Genomic DNA, 27,739 nt, shown 5'->3' with positions numbered 1-27,739 from the left:
AACTCCGATGAAAGAAGGTTCTCATGATGAAGATGCATATTACACTCAAAATTATCTCATCATTTCATCAAAATGATCAGAATCAACTTTGAAGAGAAACCAAATCATGAATGAATTATTTATTAAGTCATTCATTAATGATATTGATTGGAGAAATATCATAGAAGAAAATTCATGATCATATGCTTGGAGATTCTATCATAAAAGACTTATGATAGTCTAAGAATCTTTCATCACTATTCAAGATATGTTTTGGGAGAATATAAATCAATCAAAGGAATTTTGACTTTGAGAAATGTTTCTCATGTTCCTACAAAAAATATTATGGTGATACAAAGTAAAGAGAACATCTTCACTCAATGTTTCAAAGATCACAAGCATTCTATACTTGTTATTATTGAAGAAAAATCCTTTTTATTATTTTAAGGATTACAAACATATTTAGTTTATTCCACCTTGTTATCTACTAATGATTTTTTGTGAGAAATGTTTCACAAGAATGATCTTAAGAATGTTCTTGGCACACAACAAAATCCATCAAGGCAAAACACGCATAAGACAAGGATGAACTTTTTATGCATCATTGTGATCAAGAGTATTTATCATGGGATAAATGTCTCACCATAAAAAGAAAGAACATATGACTTAATTTGGATAAATACTCCCTCCGTCTTAAAATATAAGCAAAAAAATCTCATTTTCTTTGTCTCAAAATATAAGTAAAAAAGACCAACTTTTATGCTATTATTATGTTTTTTCAAACAAATTATCTTTTTCAATGTAAAATTAAATGCAAATTGCATTCAATTTATTCTCCTTTTTATTTTCTCCATAATTTTTAACCAACGAATTATTTTTACATCTTTCCATGAAACTTATTCCAAGGAGAACACAAAAAATTATACCTCAAATCATTAAGTATTAGTTTTCTTAATAAGTGTGAATTAGTGTTTTTTGCTTATAAATTAGGACGGAGGGAGTAGTAGTTATAGGCTTTAAAGGCTTTCTTGATCCATTAAGAAAAATGACTCATAAATAGAAAACATTTATTATCCATATGACATATACATGATATCATATTGTGACATCACTAATGTCACTTCATATGACTTGTATCCAAGCAAAAACAACACACATCTTGCCAAAACGTGTGGCTATTCTCTCCATGAGCTTGCTGAATTTTCAAGAATGTTTTGGACAATCTCAAGAACATTCTCCAAATGCAAATCTTCATGTCTCTCTTTCAAGCAAAAGTTTGGAGCGTAAATTCATTCAAATTAAAGCAAAGGCCAACTGGTTTATGAAGTGGCCTACAAGCTTCTCAACGGAATTTGTAAGAGTTTTTACACAATGAAATCATCTCTCACTCAAGTGAAAATTATCACTACATTCAAAAACTCTTCAACAACAAACAAACTCCAAGCTCTCACCCTATATCATTGGATCATAATCTTTTGAGTTTGTTTATTTAAATCTCAAACATGTGTTGAGAAATTTCGATCCAACAAATCCTTTCATCATACAAATTGTATTTTAGTCTCAAGTCTATTTGTCATAATAGTTTGAGAAAGAATTGTTCCAACCTTTCTTGTGTGATCAAGAATTGTAAAAGTCTGCTGAGGTTGATAATACAGAGTGTAACAGACTGATCTGGTGTGACCAAGAACTTATAGTGCTAGTCAGAAGTTTCTGTTAACAAGATATTATAATGGATAATCTCACACGAGGTATGGGGACTAGAAGTAGCCTGGTTTGGTGAACCAGGATAAATCTCGTGTGTTATTCTTCTTCCCTTTCTCTTTTTATTTAAATTACACTATACACACACAATCACAATCATATTAATATTTATTAATCTTTCCAGAATATTCTGGTCCTAATTAATCACAACCAAATTAATCCAGAGTTCTCTGGTCCTAACTTAATCATTAGTATTATTTTAGTATACCAGTCTTATATTAATTGAACAACTGCATCCAGAACATTCTGGTCCAAGATAAAACAACTGCTTAAATATCTAAAGATAAACTCACGTTTAAAATTAGCTTATAATATTGTTTTATCATTCTGCTTTTATATTAATCATTCTCCAGAACATTCTGGTCCTTGATAAAATAGTTTTCACATTTCAGCTTAATATCATTTTTATCATTCTGCTTATATAATCATTCTCCCGAACATTTTGGTCATTGTTAAAACCATTTAAAACAGTTAAGCTTTAATTCATCCAGAACATTCTGGTCCTTGTCAAAACTATTTAAGGTTTATTTAATCCAGAACATTATGGTCCTATATAAATCCACTGCTGTACATAGTACTCTAATCATGTTAGACTAACATTTACCAAGAACCATCTTGAGTATATAAACTTACTTAAGTTTCAGGAATAATTTTTAAAAGGGTCACAATTCAAACCCCCCATTTCTTGTGACTATTTCTTCCACTTCACGACTACTTCATCATTTTCACTGAATCCAAACCAAAACCATCCACGAAATAACAACCTACATTTCCTAACCCTTTTCACAACCAAGATGTTCCAGTCAAAAACTTGAAGACCCAGAAGATCCAACTTCAACTGTGAATATGAAATGAAAAACTTTCTCCAAGACCTTCTAGTTGGCATTCAACATCAATCAAAGATCATCGTAGCACAAAGCAAACGCCTAGCTCATGTGAAGAATTGACAATTAGGTCTCCCATTGAACACCAAACTTTTAGGACTCTAATTAGTTCCCAGAGTCCGTGAAGTTCATCGTAATGCCTTGATCTAGCAAGAGGAATCAACTATCTATGTACCTTAGAGGTTTGGAATCCCATATTTTTGCATTTTCAAAGGCCCCGTATCTAGAGTCAAGGCATAGGTCAGAGGAGAGTCTATGTGTCATCCAAACAAAACAAAAAAAAGACGAACCTCTCAAGACTTTATTGAAAGGTTCAACGAATAGGTTGTTCAAGTTAAGGATACCAATGATAGCAAGAAAAGGTATTTGCTCCATCAACGACTTCAAAAGGGTTAAATTTTGAAGAAAGCATTGAAATCAAAGCACCTAGAGATTTCAACCACTCAGAGTTTCGATAAAGTTTTAAGAAAGTATTAGAATCAAACCATCCAATAATTTTGCGAGCGTGTTTAACATCATATTGAAGGCATCATATCATTGTCAATAAATTCTTCAAATAATTGCAATATTTTCTTTTAACTTTTAACTTTGAATGTTCACTCAATCACATAAACTTTTGAATTCTCGTATTTATATAAATTAACTAATATACTCATAAATCATGGCATGATTCACCAACTATCATCAAACAATTACATTTTGTCAATGAAGTATATTGTAACAATATACAAACTTTTATAACATTATGCCTTTGGTATTAATAATTTTCATGAATTTCAATCTGAATTTCTACTTCTCTCTTATATATCCAAGATATCTTACTTTGAATGCATTCAATATACATGGCACTAGCAAAAACATTATTATATATTTGCATAATCAACTTTAATTTCACAAGATGAGAGTAAACCTTTTTTTTAAGAAGGTGAGACTAAACATGCAAGTTGTATATTCCGCATAAAATTTAATAAAACACTTTAGAAATTATTTATACTCTATTCTAATAAACATTTTTGTAACATAACTAACACATGCATTGTAAATTACATGTGTTAAATTAAATTTTCACGTTTAAAATTATTTTATGGTTAATCCAAATAATCACAAAAGAATAATAAACAATGAAACAAAATCAATAATATTTTATATAACTTTTCTACACGAACCTTTTTCAATTTAAAATAATTTAAAACTTATTTTTGTGAGTTTAGCTCAGTTGGTAGAAACATTATATAATATGTGTAGTGATCAGGATTCGAACTCTTAACACCCCACTACCATAAAAAAATTGAATTTCTAACCACCAATCTACTCGAAGAAAAAAAACTTATCTAAATTATTTTCATGATAGGCAATAAATGAAAATATAATATGAGATAATCAATTCTAAATATAATAACTTTTTACTCTAAACAACATACTAAAAAATTATGTTATTCCCATTTTTTACAATTTAACCACACCACTTGTATGTTACTATAAATATACAAAAACATGTAAATATAATTATTTAAATAAATTCAGACTTTTTAAAAATATTTTAACAATGAACCATTAAATATTCAATTGATTCAAACTGTATTAAGATAATGTATGTGTCCAGATGTAAACAATATTAGCCAACATCATAATAGAGCATGAGATTCAAGGTCAATTAAATTTTAAAAACACAAACTACAAATTATAATCAAGGATCACAAAGGTTTTATAAACAGGTTGAACAACTCTACCATACACCACTTTAATTACAATGGATATTATTTTTATTTCTTTATTCGTTTTAGTAAATGCATTATTTCAATTTCAATAAAAGAGCGTTGATGATACAAATAAGAATTTAACTACAAGTCTCTTTACCAATAATGTCCCATTTATTACACAAGCAACACAATGTTCTACGGGAAAACATGTCTGCTCATTACCTATGGTGTATGAATTTCTAACGTCATTAAAAGCATCATTTTACAAAAATACAATTTTTTTAATTGTGCTTACTAAAAAAAATCTTTCTCTTTCTCTCTGGTCTCCTCCCATAAAACATACCACCCTCAAACTTTGTTGAGGCACCACATCCACACCAGTTGTTCACATCTATCGAACAATAACAGCACCAATTGAACCTGAAACATGAAACCAAATACAAATTTTCAATCGCAAATAATTAAAAAATTTAACTTTATCAAAACAAATTTCAAATTTCGTTCATTATACTTATTCAACATAAATTAATTTCGGCAACAAGAATTTAACAGAATCGAAAATCAATAATAAACAAAATAAGATCATGACAAAGTATTCAACAATTGAGAATCAAACCTTAGAAGGCGTAACATAATTGAATACATAAACTTGATCACGAAACGACAGCGTAAACTGATCAGACTCATCAAAGCGTTGAAGTGTGAATTCATGATTTTCACCTCCATTCCCATAAACAACATCGAATTTGGAATCATCTAGAGCATGAGTTTCGTATTGAATTTAACGTTGAGCGTCGACGCCCGCATTGGGGCCGGAACCTTGAAACGTGGATGGATTTTTTTTGATCTATTTTTGTTTTTTTTTTTTGTTTTTATAATTATTTAATTTGATCTATTTTTTTTTTCGTTTTATTATTTTCTAAGATGGGGAAGAGAGTTATTTTCAAACATTGATTTTTACCTAATGAGCTCTGAACAGATTCGTAGCGAACGAGCAAGACGGCGACACATGGTTCTTGGAAGTGGTAATAAGTGGTACTAACAAAATTTATGAAATAAAATTAAAGTCTTAAAAAATTCAACTCTCAATATGTGAACAAATCAAAATGAGAACATAGGGATGGACGATACTCGCATATGGATGGTGATGGTTGCAGACGACGGCGCAGTGGACGACTGCCGTAGATGCAGTCTGAAGGTTGAACTTGGCAATTTGTGATGAGAGAAATGGGTCATGGATATGGGTTGTGGTACAAGTACTGTGTTTTGTAAAACGGATATCAATATTTTTTGTTTGTTTTTCTAATAACACAATAAAGATTGGGACATGTGTTAAATTCTAAACCATGAGATTAAACCAAATGTCAAGATTGAACAAAGTTACATAACTTTTACCGCAAAAAAGTTATGGAATCTGGATCCCTTTTGTACATGAACATTTGCCAATATACAACAATTTAAAACATATCCAAATTATTTTCAAGTTAAGCAAAAAATGCATGAGATAATCAATTCTAATTTATTAACATATTGTACAAAACAACAATACCATGAAAATATGTTTCAATCTCTCACTTTTTCACATTCTCTTTTCACTCCATTTTCCAATGGCTAGCAAATGCAAAACTAGGTCAATAACCAGCACCTCCAGTAATGCCGTTACAATCAATTCAGCTTCCGACAACGCCGTTACTGTCATTGTCAATTCATCTTCCTGCAACACTATAGCTAGATTTAGTAAAAGAAGAAGTCATTGTCGTCCACCTCCTCTGATGATGTTATAATTGTCTTTAGCGATTGAAATTATGGCAAGACTTGAAACAAGCGTTGTGCAAGAAAAAAATTAAAAAATTAAAATTTTGTCTTTCATACGCTCTCTTTAACTTCCCTTGTGCAAGAACATAAGCATACTAATATATTCATTTAAATAAAAACATAAGTATTTGACAATTTAACTATTTCATTTTCATGTTACTATAAAAACATACAAGTATATACTAATATATTCATTTAAATAAATTCAAACTTTTTTCAAAATATATTAACAATGAATCATTAAATATTAATATTGTTGATGCTGTTGCCACCTTATTCAATACAATCTTTTATTTTTCAAGAGAGTTATGTTACAATTGTAGATGTTGGTATGTGTTTTAAAAACATTTTTGTTATCCAAAATCAAATGTGACAATGTTTTCCTTCATGTAAAAAATAATAATGTGAGTGCTCATCGTAGTGTCAAGCGGCGGATCTTTTCATGGGCATGGGTGAGTCAAGATCCACCCAAACCCAATAAAATAATTTTTAATAGGAATTTACAAATATTATAGTTTAAATTTATATTATACATATATTGTAGTTTGCCCTTATGTAATATATTTAAAGGTGCGGCCAGTGATTAATAATTATAATTTTTGAATGTTGGTTGTTTTCATCCCCTCAACCTGAATTTTTGCCTTTAATAATTTATTTTTAAATTAAAACAATTCAATATGGGAGTATAAGAAAATTTATTTAACCAATCCTAAATGTCATGTTTTTTATTGTTATACATATATTATAGGTTTTATGGGAATGAAACACAACTTCTTTTTTCTTTTTTGTTGATTTTTTTTCTTCAAATAAGTACGATCATTCTCTCTGTTTTTTTTTGTTTTTTTGTTTTTTTGTTGAATCATTCTCTCCTTAGTATAGATAACATAACATAACAAACCTTCTATTATATACTTTTTTTATAAAAGAATTTATTATATGTTAAAATATCCTTTAACAATATTTTTTTTGACAGAATCCTTTAACAATATTATATCATACATATATTTAATTTTATAAATATTATACTTTTTATTAAATTAAAATTTATTTACATGATTATAAGTGTATACTTTTTTATGTGGTGAATTGTTCGTTATTGATTTCAAGCTACTCGTAATACGTAAAAAATTACTTTAAGGCATATATTTAATTTTTTTGGGATCTACTTTATGCTTAGTTGCTATAATTTTTTGTATTATAGATTTTTGGTTCGCTATAAAAAAAATTGTGTGTAATGTTTACTACAACTGAAAATTTTAGACTTATATATTATAGTTTAAATTTATTTTAGTGGCCCACCTAATTTTTTTCTGGCTCCGCCACTATCAGTGTCAATGTTGCAGCCATTAGTTAATCACAAATAAATCATAAATCAAATATAATGATTGTGAAATTTTGTGTTAGGGGATTACTACAGATCTTGAACAAGAAGAAAATGATAAAGACGAATATGACAATGGTTGATAAAATAACTACAAAGCGTGTGTGAACACACTAAGCTTTAGGTTTAGCTCGCCCCCACCAATTTATGCCTAACAGATGGAAATGGATATTATATAAATTCCCTTCATGACACATTGGAATCCTTAGTATGAATTACACAATTATATCAAACATATCAATCAATGATATTTTATAGAATAAAGTTCTTAATGCACTTGAGAAAAGAAGATATGACTTAAAAATATAAACTCATGTCACTTGGTGAATGAAAATAAATTCTTGAAAGAAGTTATGCATTGTTATTTCCAAATATATATATATATTAAAACATTCAAACTTTTTCACCTGCCCTATCAGTGTTTCATGCGTATTCATGTCAGCGGTTCTAGATGAATTAGCAAGACACTTTAATGGTAACATTTTCCCATCCCAACATTCTTCTCCTTAACAACAAACCATTCCAAATGCTTCCCAAACCATAAAAGAACCACAACAAATCACCTACACCTCCATCACCTTCAAATTACACTGAGTTCATCATTCAATCTCCAATTTACTAACACATCAGATCCAACACTAGATATTGTAACTCAACCTCAATCTTCTCCTATCCCCATCGAAATATTTTCTCAAGGCCAAGTAGCTGAGATTGCACCTAATGCACTGGAAGTTACACAGACTATCCAAATTGAGACCCAAACAGAAGCTACTTCATCTAACCAAACACCTCACCAACCCATGGATCTAGTCACAATCAGAAATGAAGCATCTGGCTATAAATCTGACCATGACATACTTTACATGCCTACAAGACTACCCTCTAGCTATAAAAGATAAACCTTTATCCCTATACATCTTCCTCATCATTCTAACATAAAAGGAATTCAACCTTATTTATGCAAGAGTCAAAGAAATTTTCATAGAAAGAGTGACAACTATAAATTTTGAGAGGAATGTTGAACACTGGGAGCAACTGTGGAGGACGATGAATTAGGCTTTGGAGCAGCTCAAGCAACTGTTAGCTGGATACGCAAAGAGAAATTTGTCTAGGTTGTTTGCTAAGGTCAGAAGAGTTATGGACATAGTAGATCTCAGGACGAATATCCTCAGATAGTTGGAACCTCCCAAACAACCTCTAGTGGATGACCTGCATGAGTTTTTCTCCTTACCACCTTTTTCCAAAAGAATTGTGCTGCAGCCTGAGGAGCTCTCTATCAGAAGAGACTGCTATGAAGACCCTACACTAGCATTTGTGAAGGTTGAGTTAGCTAAGCAGAAATCCAAACAAAAGGATATGGAAGCCACATTGCAAGGTCTTAAAGCAGCAATGCATACTTGCAAGTGAAGATGGATGGAATGATTTAACGCCAAGGTAAGATCAAAGCACAACAAGATGAAACCAACTCTAGTTTGAAGACCCTTACCCAGCTACTTAGTTCCAAACCTTAGATTTTTGTTTACTCGCTTTATGCACATATCTTAAGACAATTTGTATTGTAACTTAAATATCTATGCATCTTTTATATACTCTGTCTTTCTCAATGCATAATTTATCTATTTTATGTGTATTTTTTTTTTGTGTTGATGATAAAACGGGGAGTAAAGAAATCAGTATTTAGGCTCTGAGTCTGAAATACAGTTTGATAAATCTAAGGAACTTAGAATATAGCTGCTTTTAAAAATCTAAGTTAGTTTGTGCTAAGTTTAAACTCCTTTGATAAGCAGTTTAAACCAATATGCTTTGTTACATCTTTAATTGATCAAAATTGAATTTAAATAATCTAGATATGACTTAGGGGGAGCTTGCAAACCTCACCTTATGGACTATCAGACTCAGGAGGAGCTTACAAACCTCATACTATGAAGTCAACTGGTTAATTAGATTAACAACAATGTCTTAAATACTCGTGGTTGTCATCATCAAAAAAAGGAAGATTGTTGGGACAATATTGGTTAGTACAAATCCTCTAAAATTTATTGATCACAAAGTATTAAAGAACCATATGATATGCTAATGTATGTTCAAATGTGCAGAACCATAAATTAAAATTTAACAAAGTCTGAACGTGTATAAAAACATCAGAAGCACAAAGAAAAGCTAAAAAGACTATGGTAGAAGATCCAAAGAAAGGTTAACCATAATCAACACATTAGATCAGAAGAAACAAAGCTACTTAGAAGCTGAAGATCTGCATCAGACTCTGAAGTACAGAAAATTCTGAGGGACCCAAAAGATACATCAAATTTGTCCTTTTATGCAGTCGTCCCTATCAAGACTCTGATAGTACAATTTGTCTTCTTCTGACCACGTGTAGAAACATACAAAGAACTGCAAGGACAAAAATAATTAACAAATAATTCTAGTTTCAGTAAAGAAATTTCAAATGTCTAATCAATGAGATTATCCATATAAGGCAATGGTCTAACATCTTTGATTTAAAGTTTCTCAACGACTCTTAATGCGTTGACACGCTTCTTCAACGTCTCTCAAATCCTTGCCTATATAAGGAGTTGAAGACTTGAAGAATAATAACAAGACTCTGCTATTTTAACTGCACCATTACTATGTCAAATCAAAAGTGCATAAAACACTTAAGAATTTCTTATCAAAGTTTGTATCTTAGAAATTCTAAGTATTTGAGTCTATTCCGCTGTGTATTGTTGTTTACACCTCTAATTGCATATCAAGTGTAAGAACAAATCTATTTAGTTGTAAACTCTTGAAGTCTCTTTTGGTTGTGATTGAGCATTTTGAAGTCTCTTTAAGTTATGATTGAGTATTTGAAAGTCTCTTTCAGTTGTGATCGAGTATTATAAGTCTCTTGTTTGTATGTTTGAGATTTGGAAGTCTCTGGGTTGTGTCGTTGAACAATTGTAATCAGTTGCGATTATAGTGAACTACTCCTGAATTATAGGGAACCGATATAAATTGTTTTGTATCGTACTCTCTCTCAAAGATATATATATATATATATATATATATATATATATATATATATATATATATATGGGTTATGCTAGAAGCCACCCATGAAGGTGACTTTTAGCAACCACACCTTAAGGTGTGATTTCCACTTTTTAGTTATAACTTTGCTAAAAAACATCTTCATAAAAATTAGTTGGTGTCTTTTAGCAAAACCCTAACACAATTAGTTGGTGTGATTCATCCACAATTTTTTTTTGAAAAAGTCAACACAATTCGACCTCTCTTCTTGTATTTTTCTCATCTTCAATATATATATATATATATATATATATATATAGGATCAAATGACACCATGATGTCAAATCAAATTTGACACCAAATCATAACCATTAATCCAACTTTAATCTGACGTCTCTCATCAATTCATTAAATACTCATATGCTTGATCAAATTATCTAAATTTTAATTTTAGAAACAATTTATTCTTTCCTTTTTAATAAATATTTGCCATTTGATTTCTCCCTACAATTTTTTTAGAGATTCTATTTACTAATCTTTGTTCAATCATCTTTGTATTGGCTACTCTTTCATTTGTTGATATGGTAGTATTCTTAAGTTCATACATGCTACTAATATTCTTATATCAGATGTTCTAACATTTGTGTTTTGCTTTCGTTTAGTAACATAAGTTTTTATTTTTATTTTTGGGTGCAATCGTTTTGGTGCTCTTTATAAATCAATTTTCTTTGGGTTCTTCTAAGAAAAATCAAAATAGAAAAGGCTAATAGGAATAAATAAATAAGGATGATAAACCTTTAAAAAAATAACAGTGAATAGTGTAAAGAAACCATAATAATACCATTAGAGAATTTTTGGTAAATAATTAATAAAAAAAAAGAATAAATTGTTGTTTCTAAAATTAAAATTTAGATCATTTGATCAAGCATGTGAGCATTTAATGAATTGATGAGAGACGTTGGATTAAAGTTGAATTAATAGTTATGATTTGGTGTCATTTGATCCTATCCCATATTATATATATGACAAAAACTAACTAGATATTATTTTTTATTAGATATTAAATTAAGAAAGAAAAAATTTTTGGGAGATGAATATGAGTTTTCACTTTTTATAATAATTTCTTTCTGTTTAAGGAGTGAGTCACAAAATTCTATTTTGAATTTAAAAACAAAAGCAAACATAAAATATTTGTTTCTTTTGAAAGCAAAACATGCAAACACAAAGAAGGTTGGCCCAAATAAACATGTCCTGGGTCCTCCATCTCTCCTACGTGGTAATAAATAAAGCAAAAAGCGCGTACACTTCACTCGCACTTATCACTTAACGTTAACGTCACCACAACGTTATCACACATCTTCACCTTCTTCTTTCTTTCCCTAACGCCGTTCCCTCAAACCCTTTCACCGTCTTCTCCGCCGTTAATCTCATGGCTTCTTGCGACGATGACGACGATTTCTCTCTCCTTCACGACGATAACAACCACCACTCTCACCACCACCACCTCCACCAAACCTTCGCACCTCACCACCACCACAACCACCACTCTCACCACCACTTCTCCACAGCTTCAGTCCAATCCAAACACATCACCACCTCCGTCTCCGCCGCCGTCGCCGACGACGACGGAGACGACACCGATGACTACGGTAATCCGTTCGACGATGACGCTGGTAGCGAGAAACGTAAAGATCGAGATCGAGATGAGATCTGCGATGCAACTACGTCGTATGGATTCAACAACAAACGGTCAAAACCGGTTTCTAGCGGTAACGGTGGAGGAAGTGCCGGAGTAGGAGCAGAGTATAGAAAGGATCGAGAAGAATGGAGTGATACAGCGATAGTGTGTTTACTCGAAGCGTATACAGAGAAATTTACGCAGCTGAATCGAGGGAATCTAAGAGGAAGAGATTGGGAAGAAGTAGCTTCAATGGTGAGTGAACGGTGTGAGAATCAATCAAAGAGTGTGGAACAGTGTAAGAACAAGGTTGATAATTTGAAGAAAAGGTATAAGCTAGAGAGACATAGAATGAATAATGGTTGTATTTCTGCTAGTCATTGGCCTTGGTTTAAGCAGATGGAACATATTGTTGGGAATTCGCTTCCGGCCAAGTTTGCGGATGATGATAAAGCTATTGTTCCTGCTTCAATTTCACCTAGGCAATCTAAGAGGTTTAATCTGTTTCATAAATGCTTGATTTAGTTAAATGCTTATGGATTGGTATCATATTTATGTTAAAATTCAAAACTTTATGACATTACTTCTTGGGTACGTTTAAATTTAAGGGTAGGATTTTCGGAACAAATAGGCGATCTTTGAGTTTGACGGAATCTGAAAATTTTTAGTTTTGTTAGGTGTGTTGCATTTGCTGTTTTTGTTTTAATTGTCAAATATTAGTAGTTTGATTAAATATTTACGCGTTTGATGTGCTTAAAGTTAAGGGACCGGACAACGTCAGATGTACCATGTTTGTCTTGTGTTGTTTTGTTCGGTACTTACCTTTTAGCAGATCAAATGCTCCCTTACTCGTTTTCCGGGTTTGAACCCAGGACTTACGTGTTTACTTTATTAATTATGGTGTTTACAAATCTTGTGTTTGATTGTGCTCTATAACCACAGAGAAGAAATATACACAGATTTTTTTTGGTGAATTAAATATACACACATTTTGTTTTTCATTTGAGTACCTTGTTCATTATTCAATTAGATGCTTACAACTTGAATAAAGAAAACTTTGTAAAATTACTTTTTACTTGGCGTGTTTAAGGTGGTATATTTTGTAGAATCTTAGCATTGCATGGCATAGGTTTTTTGATATGTTAGCAAGTCTGGGCAGTATAATTGTATGTTGGGTGTTTGGGCGAGTGGTTGATAAACTTTATTTTGAACTTGATTTGGTTAAAATTCAGTTTGAAGTGAGTGATTGATGTTTGGGTGTGTTTACTTTGAAAGCAAGCTTGGTGTAAAATTTGGTGTAAATTTTTCAATTGAATGCAAAAACCACTCTCACTTCTACTTAAACAAAGCTTGGATGCAAAATCAATTTTGTATAACAGGAACTGAACATCTGGATTTTTACTAAAATCACATTTTATAGCGATTATCGATTCAGATGGTTTCCGTAAAACTGAACACACTAGGATTTGAAACAAAGGTCTGCAGGTGAGACTAAATATGGAAGTTTTCTTCAATTGTATTGTTGCAATCTATATCATGTTATCTTCAAGACCATATTTCAAGTTCACAAATTACATGGGAACCTAAGCTCTTAATTCAAATTCGCAATGATAAGCAGTGTTACTTGGATGGAGGGGCATATTGATTGTGTTGTCATTGTTTGGACCATTATAGTTTGAATGTCATTCATCATGTACTGTTTTCCTTGTTCTTATTCTTGTAATATTGTGAATATTGAGCCTTCCCCTCCTTTATTTTTAGATATGGAGTGGCTACGTCCAGCAGTGGAGGTCAAGTAAACAGCCTGAAGTCCAAAGCATTGTCAAACCTTAGATGGCGGAGAGTTGTTCTAAAAATCAGCGGATCGGCACTTACCGGATCCGATACCTGCAATATTGACCCTAAGGTTTGTGGGAATGTACCTAAAATGAAATACAGTTGCAGTATGGTTATATTATATATGTGGAAAGTTGACTCATGATCATAGTCTATAGTAAGAAGTCTAATTGTTATGACAAAGTTTACCCCATTTGCTTGCTTAAATTTATTGTCAGGTGGCCATGTTAGTTTCAAATGAAGTTGCAATAGCTTCCCGTCTTGGTGTGGAGGTACAATTCTCATGATTTTCCTCTAGGGTCTTGTATTTTGCTATCCTATTCAATTTAGCTGAAGCTTGCTTCTTTCTTTGTGATACTTCAGGTAGCAATTGTTGTTGGAGGTCGTAATTTCTTCTGTGGAGATGCATGGGTAACTGCAACTGGTTTAGAAAGATGCACTGCATACCAAGTTGGGTAAGGTTAATCACTAAAAGTTCAATGTATATTCTATTTATGGTCTTGCAATTTTACTAGAAATCCATCAAAAAGAAAATACATGAAAACAAAAATAGATTTAGATAACCATGAATATCCTGATTACAAATGGGTGATCCAAGGAAAACATAGAACTGCTAGTTGAAGTTGGGATAAGGAAAGAGAGCATCTTGGTGGCAGGCCAGGGAGCCACAGCTGGGGAGTGAACTTTGACTTGTATGGGATTGGTAGTGCCAATTGCATAGCAATTGCCTCCTCTGGATCATTGGAGTGCAAAGAGGACTAAGACTCATCTCATTTTAAAAAAGAAAATTGGAAATTTGAACTTTTAGGTAGGGCTGTAAATGTGGAGTGAGGTCAGAACCACCAGGAGGTTAAATTGGCACTGTGCTTTGTCTATATTATTTCTTTTCCAACTGGATGTGCTTTGCTGATGATTTGCATAAGCTTAATCACATCCTTCCTAGAGTTGCACTTCTGACCTTTGTTTAGCTGCATATTGAAATTTGTGCAGTTTTGATTTTATGATGAATAAGTTTATATTGAAATACTTACGACAATGATTTATTTTTGGACAGTTTTACTTGTCAACTTTTGTTATATTTTTTTCGTTTTCACCAAAAGCCTAAATGAATTTTTGATGCTTGAACTTTATTGGCATCCCATCTTCATGTATTGCACATGGGTAATATGAGATCAGTGTTTTCATGGCTTCTAGTTCATTAGATTAGATGTTGCACTTATGCTGCCATAAGATCTTTTTAATCTTTCTGGTTAATTTTTCTTTCTACATTTTAAAATATTGACCTGAATGCATAGTTGCTTCTTAAATTTGTCAGCATGATGGCAACTGTGATGAACTCCTTACTGCTTCAATCAACTTTAGAGAAGATGGGTGTTCAGACTCGTGTACAAACTTCAGTTTCAATGCAGGCGTTTGCTGAACCATACAATAGGCAACGGGCCATCAGGCATCTTGAGAAAGGAAGAGTTGTTATATTTGGTGGCATTGGTTTTGGTGCTGGCAATCCACTTTTCTCAACTGACATATCTGCTGCTCTTCGGGCTTCAGAGAGTATGCTTCTGTCTTTTCTATATAATTTTCTAATACTCTTCCCTCCGCGTCATCTATTACTCTTTCCCCCACATCAACCCACATGGATTTTTTGGAAAGCATAATTACACATGTCATCTGCTCTGCAGTTAATGCTCAGGCTGTCCTCAAAGGTACTAACGTAGATGGTGTATATGACTGCAACTCACGAGACAACAATTTCACTTTCGAGCACATATCCTTCAGGGAGCTAGTGTCTAGAGGTGTCACCTCTATGGATATGTCAGCCCTGACATTCTGCGAGGAGAATGCCATTCCTGGTAAGCAATACTATTGCATCTGGTCTTTTTATGGGCGTGTTTCAGGTTGTGCTGCTTTAGATATTGTTCAATACACAATACAATGCATTGTCATTCTCCATGTTCCTTGCAGTGGATTTCAAATAAGTCCTGTTGCATATTTAAATATCTAGGCAGATCTATGCAAGAAATTTTTGTAGTGCTTAGCTGTTGTTCTCATAGTGCTAGTATTTTCTTTTATATGGAAGTTTTTGTAACCCAAGGTTATTTTCATAAACTGATGATGATACTCGTTGAAGTAACCAATGAAGCAGACTATTCATAACAATCTATTTGATGTGTTTTTTCCCCCATTTCTTTGTGCAGTTGTAGTTTTTAATCTATTGGCACCCGGGAACATTTCAAAAGCTTTGTGTGGAGAACAAGTTGGCACACTTATTGACCAAACTGGAGCAATAAGCTAACATAACAATTAACTCAACAAATTCAATTATTGTTAGGAAATTAGAACCATTAAGTTGGATACTTGCCACCACTGGGAAATTGTAGAGCTGAAGTCCCAAATTCCGTTTTCGTTTGCTTATGTTGTTTACGTGGTGGTTGTACCTTTATTATATTTCTGCAAAATGTAAAAAAAGAAATGCCTCTGTAAATTATTCACAGATGAGTTGTAGAATTGTGATGTATTAGGATTAGCCTTCCTTTGTCGGTAAAATGCGAACAGATATGGAGTAATATAACTGTCTATTCTTGCTAGTATACTGATAATTGCTTCAATCAAGTACGTTTCATCTTGTGAATTCAGTAGAGGAAATAAAAGGGAAGTCAAGAGATGAAAATTATAAAGGAAATACTCTTTTATGTAGTATAAAGAAGAGTTGCATTATGAGAGACATTTACAATTTTAAATCAAAGGTAGATTTTTGAGTAAAGAAGTGTGGTAGACAACAAATGATTGCGGATTCACAGTGCAGATACAATTCAAGCAGACAAGGCTTTATTCCAAACTCAAGCTGAAGATTCTCAGATTTCTGCCACGTTCAACAATGGAATTACACAAAGCCAACAAATTTTACAAAGAACTTAATATGATTGAAGAGCTAAGCTAATTTGCTGCAACACAATGCAACTGGCAAAGATAAGTTAAATAATACTCCTCCCTCATGAGCTAGAATGACATACATACATATATAACAGACAACAATATTGTACTATAATTTCCTAAGCAAGACCATCTTCAGTGGTGGGAATGGAAGGTGAAAGCGAATTGCGTGATTCGTCATAGTCCTCACACAGAGGAGATTGCTCCACTCTGATATCCTCAATCATTTTAACAACATCTACCATAGTTGGCCTCTTCTCTGGCTGCTGCACCACACAAGCCAACCCAACATGCAGCATTGACACAAGCTCTTCCTCAATGTTCTTGTATCGCAGAAGTTCTTGATCAAAAACCTCCCCAGTCCACTCTTCTCTCACGACTGATCGAACCCATTTGGGAAGATCCACCACAGTTTCTTCCTCTTCGACCTTACGAGGGCGATTCGCCGGGGAAGGATACTGTAACGAAGGAGCTTTCCCTGTGAGAACTTCCAACAGCAACACTCCAAAACTGTAGACATCAGCTTGCTGAGACAGTCTCTTTTGTTCTGTCTGTTCAGGTGCTCTGTACCCACCCAATCGTGCAGTTGCATGAACAGGGTTTAACAGTAGTGACAACCCAAAGTCAGATATGCAAGCAACACCGTTCTTGTCAAGTAGTACATTGGATGATTTCACGTTCCCATGTGGCACTTTTGCTGCACTGTACTCTGTATGGATCCTAGCAAGCCCTCTTGCTGCTCCCAATACCAAGCTTATTCTTGTTGTCCAATCCAATGGAATCCTCCCTGGTCCACGGTTCCCTGTCAATACAATAGATTAAATATAAGACAGACCCAAAATAGAGTAGGAGAATGATAACCGGTGCCAAAGGTTATTGGTTAAGTAACCAAAACAAGTAAGTTTTTATAAATGAGTAGTGTAATTAATAGTTAGTCAAAAGTAACAACTTGTTGTTTAAGACAAAATTTTTATTTATAGATTTCTTAACCAATATAGTATCCCAAGGTAAAGACCCCTAGACTAATCTATTATCGACCGGAAGATAAGTAAATTCTTATTCATGAATTGTTCTTATATGATATTTGAACTCAATTACCTGCTCACTGAGCTGAAACAAGTTAACTACTTTTGCTCTACTAGTGCTTCTTATTGGTAGTGTTTTGATATGAAAGGAAACATAGCAAAATATGAAACCTAATAAAAATGAAAGACTAATTAGGAGTTGAAGACTAACCATGAAGAAGAGCATGCAAGCTCCCATTGGAGAGATAATCATAGACAAGAAGCTTTTCTTCCTTGGCATAATAATAAGCTCTAAGTTTAACAATGTTAGGGTGTTTAAGCTTCCCAATCACATCCATATACTGTTCAAATTCATGCCTAGCACAAGGATTTGCATCTTTAAGCCTCTTGACAGCAACCGTACTACCATCATCAAGCACTGCCCTATAAACAGTTCCCAAACTACCCTTCCCAAGCATCTCAGCAGATGCACGCAACAAATCTTCCAACTCAAATCCATTCCTCCTATCAAAAAACACAAGCTTACTCATATCAGTTCCACTAGTCCCATCACTACTATCACCACCCCCACCATTTGAATTATACACCTTCTTCTCACTACCATAACTCTTTCTCTTCCCAGCCTCACTACCCATTAAGGAATTACTATTAACACCTCTCCCTCTGGCACAACAGTGAGCAACAACAAACGATGTTACCACTAACAATGCAACACAAATTGCCACCACAATTGCTACAATTACACCAGGGCTTAACCCTTTATGATGTTGGCTTCTTGGTCTTGCGATCACGCTTGTTGCAGGGAAAGAACTCGGGTTTGAAGGAACTGTCTGAACCGGTTCAGAGGAAGGAGGACTGTTCTCTGTTAAGGAACAAACTTGGAAAGGTTTTGAACCACATAAACCTTCATTGCCGGAGAAGCTTTCATCTCCGAATTTGTTAAGCATTGTGTTCGGTACTTTGCCGTAGAATTCATTGTTTGTCATGTTGAGCTCTGTGAGATTCGGCATAATGGAAGAGAGGTCAGGGATGTTACCAGAGAGTGCGTTGTTCTGAAGCCTTAATGTGAGAAGGTTAGTTAAACGGGAGATTTCGTTAGGAATATCTCCAGCGAGGTTGTTGTCGGAGAGGTCAAGACGGAGGAGGTTGTTTAGGGAGGAGATTTCCGGTGGGATTTGGCCGGAAAAGTCGTTTCCGGCAAGGTAGAGGAGTTTGAGGTTTGTGCAGTTGGATAGGAGAGACGCTGAAACAGTGCCATTCAGGCGGTTGTTATGGAGATCAAGGAGGCGTAGATGGGTGAGAGAAGAAAGAGCGTCAATGGGTCCTCGGAGATTGAGGGAAGGAAGTACGAGGGTTGTGACACGGTTGTTTGGCGTGCAAGTGACACCGTGCCATGAGGCCGAGCAAGCCTCAGGTCCGGTCCAGTTGGTAAGGAGTTGACCGTGTGTGTCGGTTTGTTGGCGGAAAAGAGTAAGTGCTTGTGTGTCATTATGTGTTAGACATGGTACAATGTAGATGCTTAGGAAGAGGAAGAAGAAGAACATGATGACATAGTTCATGATTGAATGAAGATGAAGTTGTTATGGCGGGAAGTGGAAACAAACAGCAATGTTAATGTTGTTGATATGGATGTTTTAAAAATGAAAATGATTAATAAAGGAAGTGAAAGTCATGCGTGGTCTCATCTCATACTTAGTAATTTGAAATTTGGGAGGAATATTTTATTTATGATGTAGCATAGCATGCATGCATGATTAGGGAGAGTGGTGATTAATTAAGAGAAAGGGAATATATGTTGATTAAAGTTGGTTGCTGTCTAGTATGTTGGTTGTTGTGTGAATGATTGATGTTGTTCACTCTCCTTTATGTAAAAGAGAAAGAAATATAATGTCACCAACAACATTTTGCTTTTTCTTTTTCTTTACTCTGCAATGGGGGAAAAGGAAAAGAAGAAAATGCTAGTTATGCGTTGCTTGTATTTATTAATAAAGGGACTAACTCTCTCTACATTTGAATTTGGTTATACAAAAATGATAGATAGGTGCATTAATAGTGTGCAAAGGAGGGCTACGGATATGTTCTATCCGACACAATTACGTGCATTGGCTCCCACCTTTATTTACTTCATTATTTAGAGATCCCAAATCATATTCCCACTTTTGACTTTTACATCAAATTATTATATAAACGACCCAACATCATGCGCAAAATAAAGTGTATAAATAAGCTATAGATAGTACTATTTTGTTTTTTAAATTTGAAATTCTGTGTGGTAGGAGCATAATAGATGATAAAATTCTCTCTCAAAAGATTTAATTTAAATACAAGACATCTGATTAAGTTGAGAGAAACTTATGCTATCTCGTCCTAAGCGCTATTGGATAAATGAAATTGATGGCTGTACCCGTAGGATTTACTCATGAGTATACCACTTGATACGTTAGGACTTTTGAATTTGAACTCTCAACATTAACGAAAAAGAAATAGTTAAATGGCAATTAGAGTATTTTATTTTGATTATTATACACCAATAATATCATGCAACTCGGCTTTTCCCAACCTAATTATTGACTGTAATATGTAGCATACTGTTGAAACTCAAGCTTTATGAAAACTGAAAAGTCAGTGTTTTACTTGCAGAGATTGTCTACTTAGACTAATTTGGGGTCTTCTCCAGTATTACTGTTTATTGCATATGTTGTTTGAATAATTAAATACAATCTGAGGTTATTACCAAAGTCAGCTCTATATATCATAATTCCCATGATCTTCTTTTGGATGTGAATTGTGTGTACAAATTAGTCCTTGGTTCTTATTATGTGCTTGAAGTGTTGCTTTGATAGAAAACATATTCTTTGAAGTTAAAATTTTCCGTGGTGGAATACCAACCACTCATTTGTCTTTTTTGAATGCAGTCAAAGTTTTTAATACTGGAGATTTTCACTAGACTCCATGGAGAAAACTTTAATAAGTTTTTTTTTACTAAACCTTTAATAAGGTTTAAATAAATGAGAAATGCTAACTAGTGTCTCTAGAACACTAATTATTCTACTTTTAACATTCTTAACTAGTGTCTGAGGGGTACTACTTAGCAGACCCTAGTTATTAAAACTCATTTGTGCTGAGGTGAACAAGAAAATATAACAATCCATTTGTATTGATGTGTGAACCACCTAGCCATTGACTGTGTTGATGCAATTCATTTACGCACTTAATTTCACTGATCATAGTATATATATATTTAACCAGAATGAAAACAATTTATCTTGTTGGGCAAACTTTTGAGGCTTTCAACAAGAGAGTGGTTCCACCATTTGATTTTCTACTTTTCTTTTTCTGCGTCTTGGAAGAAAAAAGAGGACTCCACTTTAAGTCACGAGCAAGCAATGCTTTTCCAACACCTAACCATTAGTAAAATAGGGTTTCTCTAATATTTTTACTCCAATATTTGAGTAAATATCTGATTTAATCTGTTGAAATTACAGCATTTGTATTATCTTAGTCTTTTATATTATCAATATTCTAAAATGATTTCTAGGATTATAAATAAAATGCTAATCAAATATGACCCTCAGTCTAGACCTAATTTTTGAATGCATCTATCCCCGTGAACTTAACTCAGTTGATGGGAATAATACATAATATATACAAGGTATGAGGTTCGAATCCCAGACATTACAAAAAAATAATATTTGGATGCATCTCGAACATTTTTAATCTAGCTTCAAATTCATCTCCCATATTACCAACTTAATGCATCTCCAGGGACGAATCTGAGTAGCAATGCATCTCCCATATAATTTCAGTGATGATTTTAAAATATTTTTAGTATATGGGACTATATTAATGCATTCCTACAATTTCATGAATCAAATAGTCTATATATGTGGTAATACATGCATGTCAGCTTTTATTTTTGGTTAGTTGTTGGCATTAGATTACAATGAGACAGACCATAGGCTTTTTGGCCCAACAATGAGCATACAAAAGTAAAAGAGAAGAATAAAGTTAACAGAGAGAGATTGAAGGCGAGATTGGCGTTCCAAAATCAGCATTCAGCAAGACTTGAAAAAGCACAATATAGTACTGCTGTTGCATGCAGTAGGGAATCAAAATCTGTGTTTCTTTATTTTAATTGCTTTCATCAAGTATCATCATCATATTGGAAAATGACGCTACAACAAAAATCTGTTTAAACAAGGACAGAAAAATTTTGAGCGTCGATCGTGCACTAGAGAATAGAAGAAATGATTAGAAATAACATTGATGGAACTTTAGTTCATACAAATACGATTTTTTTGGTCCTTTTCCTAAAAAATTACGAGTACAAGTTCGAACCACATACATAACACTTGCAACAGCTGACCTAACAACAACTAGGCCATTTGCTCCCTCATGTCAAATATAGAATTGTCTATATTTAAGCATTCTTGAAGTATCATTAAAAAAAAAAACCATTCATGAAATATAAATTTTCAAACATATAGTGTTTTGGAAATCTCACAAAAACTGTGGCTTTAACTTTAGGCAACGTTTTGATAATATTGTTTTTCTAGAGAGGGAGACGTGCATGTTGCCTATTCGAATAAGCCACAGTTTTTCACTTTGTTCCGCATAATTTGGAAATCGTTTAAGGACTTATCGATTTAAATAAAAGTTTAAGCTGATTTTAGTGTTTTCCTCGTAAGCAGAAGTTCACATTATTTCTCATCTCCACGACTGAAATAGTGACTTTGTTTTTTTTATTGAAATGAGATAGCTATTTGATGGGAGTTAATTTAACAAAAATATGAAAAATAAATTAGTTGTGTTTTATGTCACACCTATATTTGTCTACAATTATTTTTGTCGAATTGATACGGAAGAACCACGGTCTCAATTGTGAGGATAGAAAAATTGTGAAATTTTATTTTAGTTGAAATTTTTGTACAATAGTTCACACTAGAATTTGTCCATATAGTATAATTACATTTGTGATATAAGAAGTGTTATGCTAACTTTGGCTGAGCCAAGAAATGTGCCTCATATCAGGTTAAACAATCATTAGCTAGAAACAAAAATCGCTATAGGAGAACTGGTTGTCCATCATAGAAGTGAGAACTGAGTTCTTAATCTCAATTGTCACTGGATTCACCAGTTGAAACCCATTAGAGATCTCCTCCAAGTTGTTGAGCCTTTCATAGTCACCAAAATTAACATGTGGTATGTCACCCATATCTTCGTCGAAAAAATCGCTCTCTGGTGGAAGTGGGACATCGACAACTTTCTTTGCTTATTCTTTCTCTTTAGATAATCAGATAGCTTTTTCGGAGAGCTCTTGCAGTTCTTTCGATTTCTTGCGTCGTAAATTTGATGGACAATTTGACAAGTGTACCAAATCGTACAAGTAATATAGTGATAATTTAAATCGTCTCAACATGGATCATTGTTTTCTACTCGACAATTAAATATACTCTATTAAAAGCTGGAAATTGGGGGGTTTTCAAAAGTTGATTGCAATTCAAAGTAAAATAGAGTAAATCCAGAATGATAAATCGATTACGGCTTCTTGAATCCCACATATATACTTTTTTTATTATACTAGTTTCAATTCATTAGCAATTTGAGGTTTATGTTCACAACGTTTAACAAAGTAGAATAAGTCTAGTAACTATACGAGACACCATTTATTTGAAATAAATTCCTAATGTCTTAGGCGAAACTTATATTATAAAAAACATTCAAGATCGTTAAAGTATGCCATGATAAATAATTTTTTCTAGTCTAGGCCAATTACCTTAGCAAACGATATATATAGACAAGGTTATAACTTCGAATCGATTCGAAGTTTATAAAAAATTGAAAAACATTAAAAACAAGATTTAATAAATAAACATAATTCAAATTGCATTAAAAGAAGACTTCATGGATTACATGGTTCGAACAATTTTATAGAGGTTCATCATTCAACCATAATGTAGTTCAAACATAATTCAAGTTAATGTTATCCAATGAGCAAAATGTGTTCTTTATCACCACCATTTGAGTCTTTGTTAAAGTAACAATCTCTAGCATAATGATCAGACTTCTGACAATATCAACACTGCACATCTTTCATACCAACCTTCTTGACAGAGATACCATTAGAACTGAATCAAATATATTAATGTGCTAAAGTTCTATTGGTCTTGAGGTAGAACCAATGTTCTTTGAATAAACATAAGTTTTTACAAGCCTCGCATAGTGTTTCTAATTTTGATATTTCAGATTAGGTAGACCTTTGAGAAGATTCAACCTATTTTGCGTTGTTTGTGTAAATATGAAAGCTTAATTTTGTAATTTTTTATCCTCACACAACTAAAGAGCACGGATCCATCATTTTGACCAACAACTTTACATGACTCTTGATTGAAGACAGCATCATAACCATCGTTGCCTAATTAACTTATGATCAGTAGGTACGACAAATAACTCTACACGACTCTTGATTGAAGACAAGATCATGGTTCATAAACTCTGGAGATTCTAGCGCCCGTCGGCGTGTCTTCCCTAGAGAGGAACGACGATACATTATGTTGTCAGAATCCGATGGTGGGGAATTACTCCCTCCTCCCTCGTATCGTCTAGAGTGATTGTGGGACGAACGGTCATGCTTTTGTGGTGTTGTGGATCTTCTCTTTTGGAGTCACTTTTTCTTTATTTTTGTGTTTATGGTACCTTCTAGTGTACATAAATTTGCATTAAATTATGTGCAAGTCCATGTGAATGAAGGGGTAAGCAATATCAAGATCAAGTTCGAGAGTAATTGTTCACTAAGTTGTCACTTGTACTAGTATGCCGCACATGTTATTTGCTAATGCTCCATCCCCCAAATACAATTGTTCTTTCAACCAATTCCCAAGAATTAAAAAAAAAAAAAAAAAAAAAAAAACCCTAAGTACTTTAGTTATGTAGATGAAATTTGTCAATAATCTGTTATAACTTTTTAAAATTTCTTCAAATTATTAGGACTTGTATTTTTCACTTGATTAATGAATGTCTTGAGTTTTTAAACGATCGAGGTTATTTTGTAAATAAAAGATGAACACATCTAGTAAACAAAATAAAACTTATAAATTTTTCTCTCTCAAAATAGAGTTACATGGGGTGTATTGGATTGAGATTTCAAAGGATTTTAAAAGACTTTTTTGTTTTATAAAAGTCTTGTGTTATTCAATCAAGATTTTTAAGGAATGTAAAACATTCTTGTGGTATTCAATTAGGATTTTCAAGATTTTTTAATGAGTCCAATGAAATCCAGTGGTATTCAATTGAGATTTTGCATAACTTAAAAATTGTCTACTGGTATTCAAAACTCTACAGATTTTAATGGATTGTTGTGAGTAATGGATTTTGTGAGATTGTTTAGTGTAAAATGTATATACTAACAATCTCACACCTAGCCTTGAGACTTTTCTATCACCCACACATAGCCTTGAGATTTTGTAATACTCTTCCAAATTATTATTTTTTTTTTTTTTACATTTCTTCCAAATTCTTTTCTGTTCTACTATAACAATGGCAGGTTATATATTTTGTTTGACAAACTTATTGTCGAAATCATCATGCCTCTAACTTGCACTTTTCTTAACATAACTTTTACGTTCATTAAAAAAAAGACTGTATTGTATAATCTTATGGTTAATTTACCATCTACCTATATATCAAATTGTTATAAAAATCACAACTTTACGTTCATTGGTATGATAATAATTTTTCTACTTGCATTTTTCTACCTGTAACATGCATTTTTCAATCAAATTATTATAATCAAGAAACTAACATAACTTATTTTTAGGTCTATTTATTTTGATATCATATGTCCAGAATTTTTAAGATCAATCAACCTGCTAGTAGGATATTATCTAATAGTCTTTTTTTTTTAAGAAATATTACACTCATTGATTCAATGTTTTTTTTCGGTTGATTTATAACTGTACTTTTGTTTTTGAGATTTTTTTGTCTGTACTGTATCTTTAAATTTATTGACCCTTTTAAAATCTTAAAAATCCATTAAAATCCTTTAAAATCTATATCATGAATCCATTAAAATCTTGCAAAGAATCTTGATTGTAAAAAGTCTTTCAAAAAAAATCTTTTAAAATCCCACAAAATCAATACAATCCAACAAAGTCTTCTAAAATCTTTAAGATTTTTTCTATCAAAATAGTCTTTTAAAATCTCAATCCAATACAAAAGTAGTATATAATTTTTTTTTGAGGAACAAAAGTAGTATATAAAACTAATGCTGAAAACTTTTTTTTGAGGGACCTAATGTTGAAAACGTGATGATGATAGGAAGTTGGAAACTATAAAAAATCAATCTTCTTCAACCTCAAGTTCACATATTTAATTTGTTTAGCATAATGTCCATTCTTTGGTCCATTTGTTTGTAGACCTTAATAAATAGAATTTGTAGAAAATCCAACAAAACCAAACAACAACAATTAGGACGAGAAAAAGAAGACACATATGTGGAAAGTGCTTTAGTTATGGAAAAATTATAATATTTCTCATAAGACAAAGAAGGATAATAGACAGTTCTTGACTAAGTAGTGTGAATGTCACTAATTAGTAATTACACATTTTCTTGTACGTATATCTAATTTGAATCAATGAAGACCTTGTCTAAAAATTGAAGGTTGATAAATATTCACATGATAATTGGTCCAAATTCCCAATGCATATATGGTTAAGGGGGCTCCTTGTATACGATGTTTTTTTGAGCTCTTTAAGCCTTATCACATTAGATATCAACGTACACTAATGTACAGTACGTATTTATTTTGTCTTAGTACTATTGTTTGTATTTTTGTTGGTGACAAATATTTGGTATTTTTGTTTTGTATCATGTTAAAAACTTAAAACTCGACCTAACTAACATCAATCACAATTACCTGTTAAATCGTGTCTTATTCTATTGACCATGTATGTATTTTATTATCATGCATTAGAACTATCCCGGTTTCACCTGATTTACATTCTTACGAACATGACTGTCCATTGTCTAATTTGTCTTAAAATTTCAAATTTACATAAAATATATAGGTTTAGCTTAGAATGGGCCAAACAACATTCATAATAATCATTTAGGTGATTTTTGATTTTTTTTTACAATTAGGGACGGATGTACATAGAGTGCCTGCACAAAGTTTTCATAATATATATTTTTGAATGGTTTAATATTTGTTTTTATATTATAAAGAAGGGTTTTTCCTCACACCCTTCACATAATTTATTTTTCTTAACTCATCCAATCACACAAGTTCTTTTTATAGAGGTCTAATCACAAGTTAAATTCTACAAGTTGCTTTCCAATATATAATAAGCCTATTCAAATAAAGAACAAATCATCAATTTGGTATCACTCTTTTTTTTATAAATTAACCTCTAAATTATATAAGTATAATAAATTGTCTCTAAAGTATAAAATATTTGTCGATATAATCTCTGTTATTGAGATGTTAGTGACTAAATTGACGAATCTCATATAAATTAAAGATTATTATTATATATACGTAGTTTATGGACTAAATTGGAAAATGAATGATAATTTATAGACTAAATTGATGGTTTATTCATTGAAATAAAAACAAAATACATGCAAGCAGACAAAGATTACAAAGCACAGAGCAATACACCTACTAGTTTATATAAATTTTGCCCCCAGCCCCCACTATTCAAATTTTTTGGATCAGTCACTCAATATATTTTTTTACATATAC

General features: G+C 32.6%; 2 protein-coding genes across 2 annotated transcripts; one reads left to right on the top strand and one right to left on the bottom strand.

Annotated features, from left to right (window-relative positions):
• Window positions 1–11,738: 11,738 nt before the first annotated feature.
• LOC11425045 (uncharacterized) lies at window positions 11,739–16,646 on the top strand. The gene is made up of 7 exons (XM_003590344.4): window positions 11,739–12,698; window positions 13,966–14,110; window positions 14,259–14,312; window positions 14,404–14,495; window positions 15,356–15,591; window positions 15,720–15,890; window positions 16,236–16,646. The coding sequence occupies exons 1-7, from the start codon at window positions 11,956–11,958 to the stop codon at window positions 16,331–16,333; spliced, it is 1,539 nt and encodes a 512-aa protein (XP_003590392.1). The 5' UTR covers window positions 11,739–11,955; the 3' UTR covers window positions 16,334–16,646.
• Window positions 16,647–16,771: 125 nt separating this feature from the next.
• LOC11423109 (leucine-rich repeat receptor-like protein kinase PXC1) lies at window positions 16,772–19,977 on the bottom strand. The gene is made up of 2 exons (XM_003590343.4): window positions 18,208–19,977; window positions 16,772–17,773 (listed from the first exon to the last, which is right to left on the bottom strand). The coding sequence occupies exons 1-2, from the start codon at window positions 19,553–19,555 to the stop codon at window positions 17,091–17,093; spliced, it is 2,031 nt and encodes a 676-aa protein (XP_003590391.1). The 5' UTR covers window positions 19,556–19,977; the 3' UTR covers window positions 16,772–17,090.
• Between the last annotated feature and the right edge of the window lie 7,762 nt (window positions 19,978–27,739).

Source organism: Medicago truncatula, chromosome 1 (assembly GCF_003473485.1).
Source record: "Medicago truncatula cultivar Jemalong A17 chromosome 1, MtrunA17r5.0-ANR, whole genome shotgun sequence".
NCBI lineage: Eukaryota > Viridiplantae > Streptophyta > Magnoliopsida > Fabales > Fabaceae > Medicago > Medicago truncatula.
Note: the sequence above shows the minus strand (reverse complement) of the source record. Positions and strands in the feature narration are given on the sequence as shown.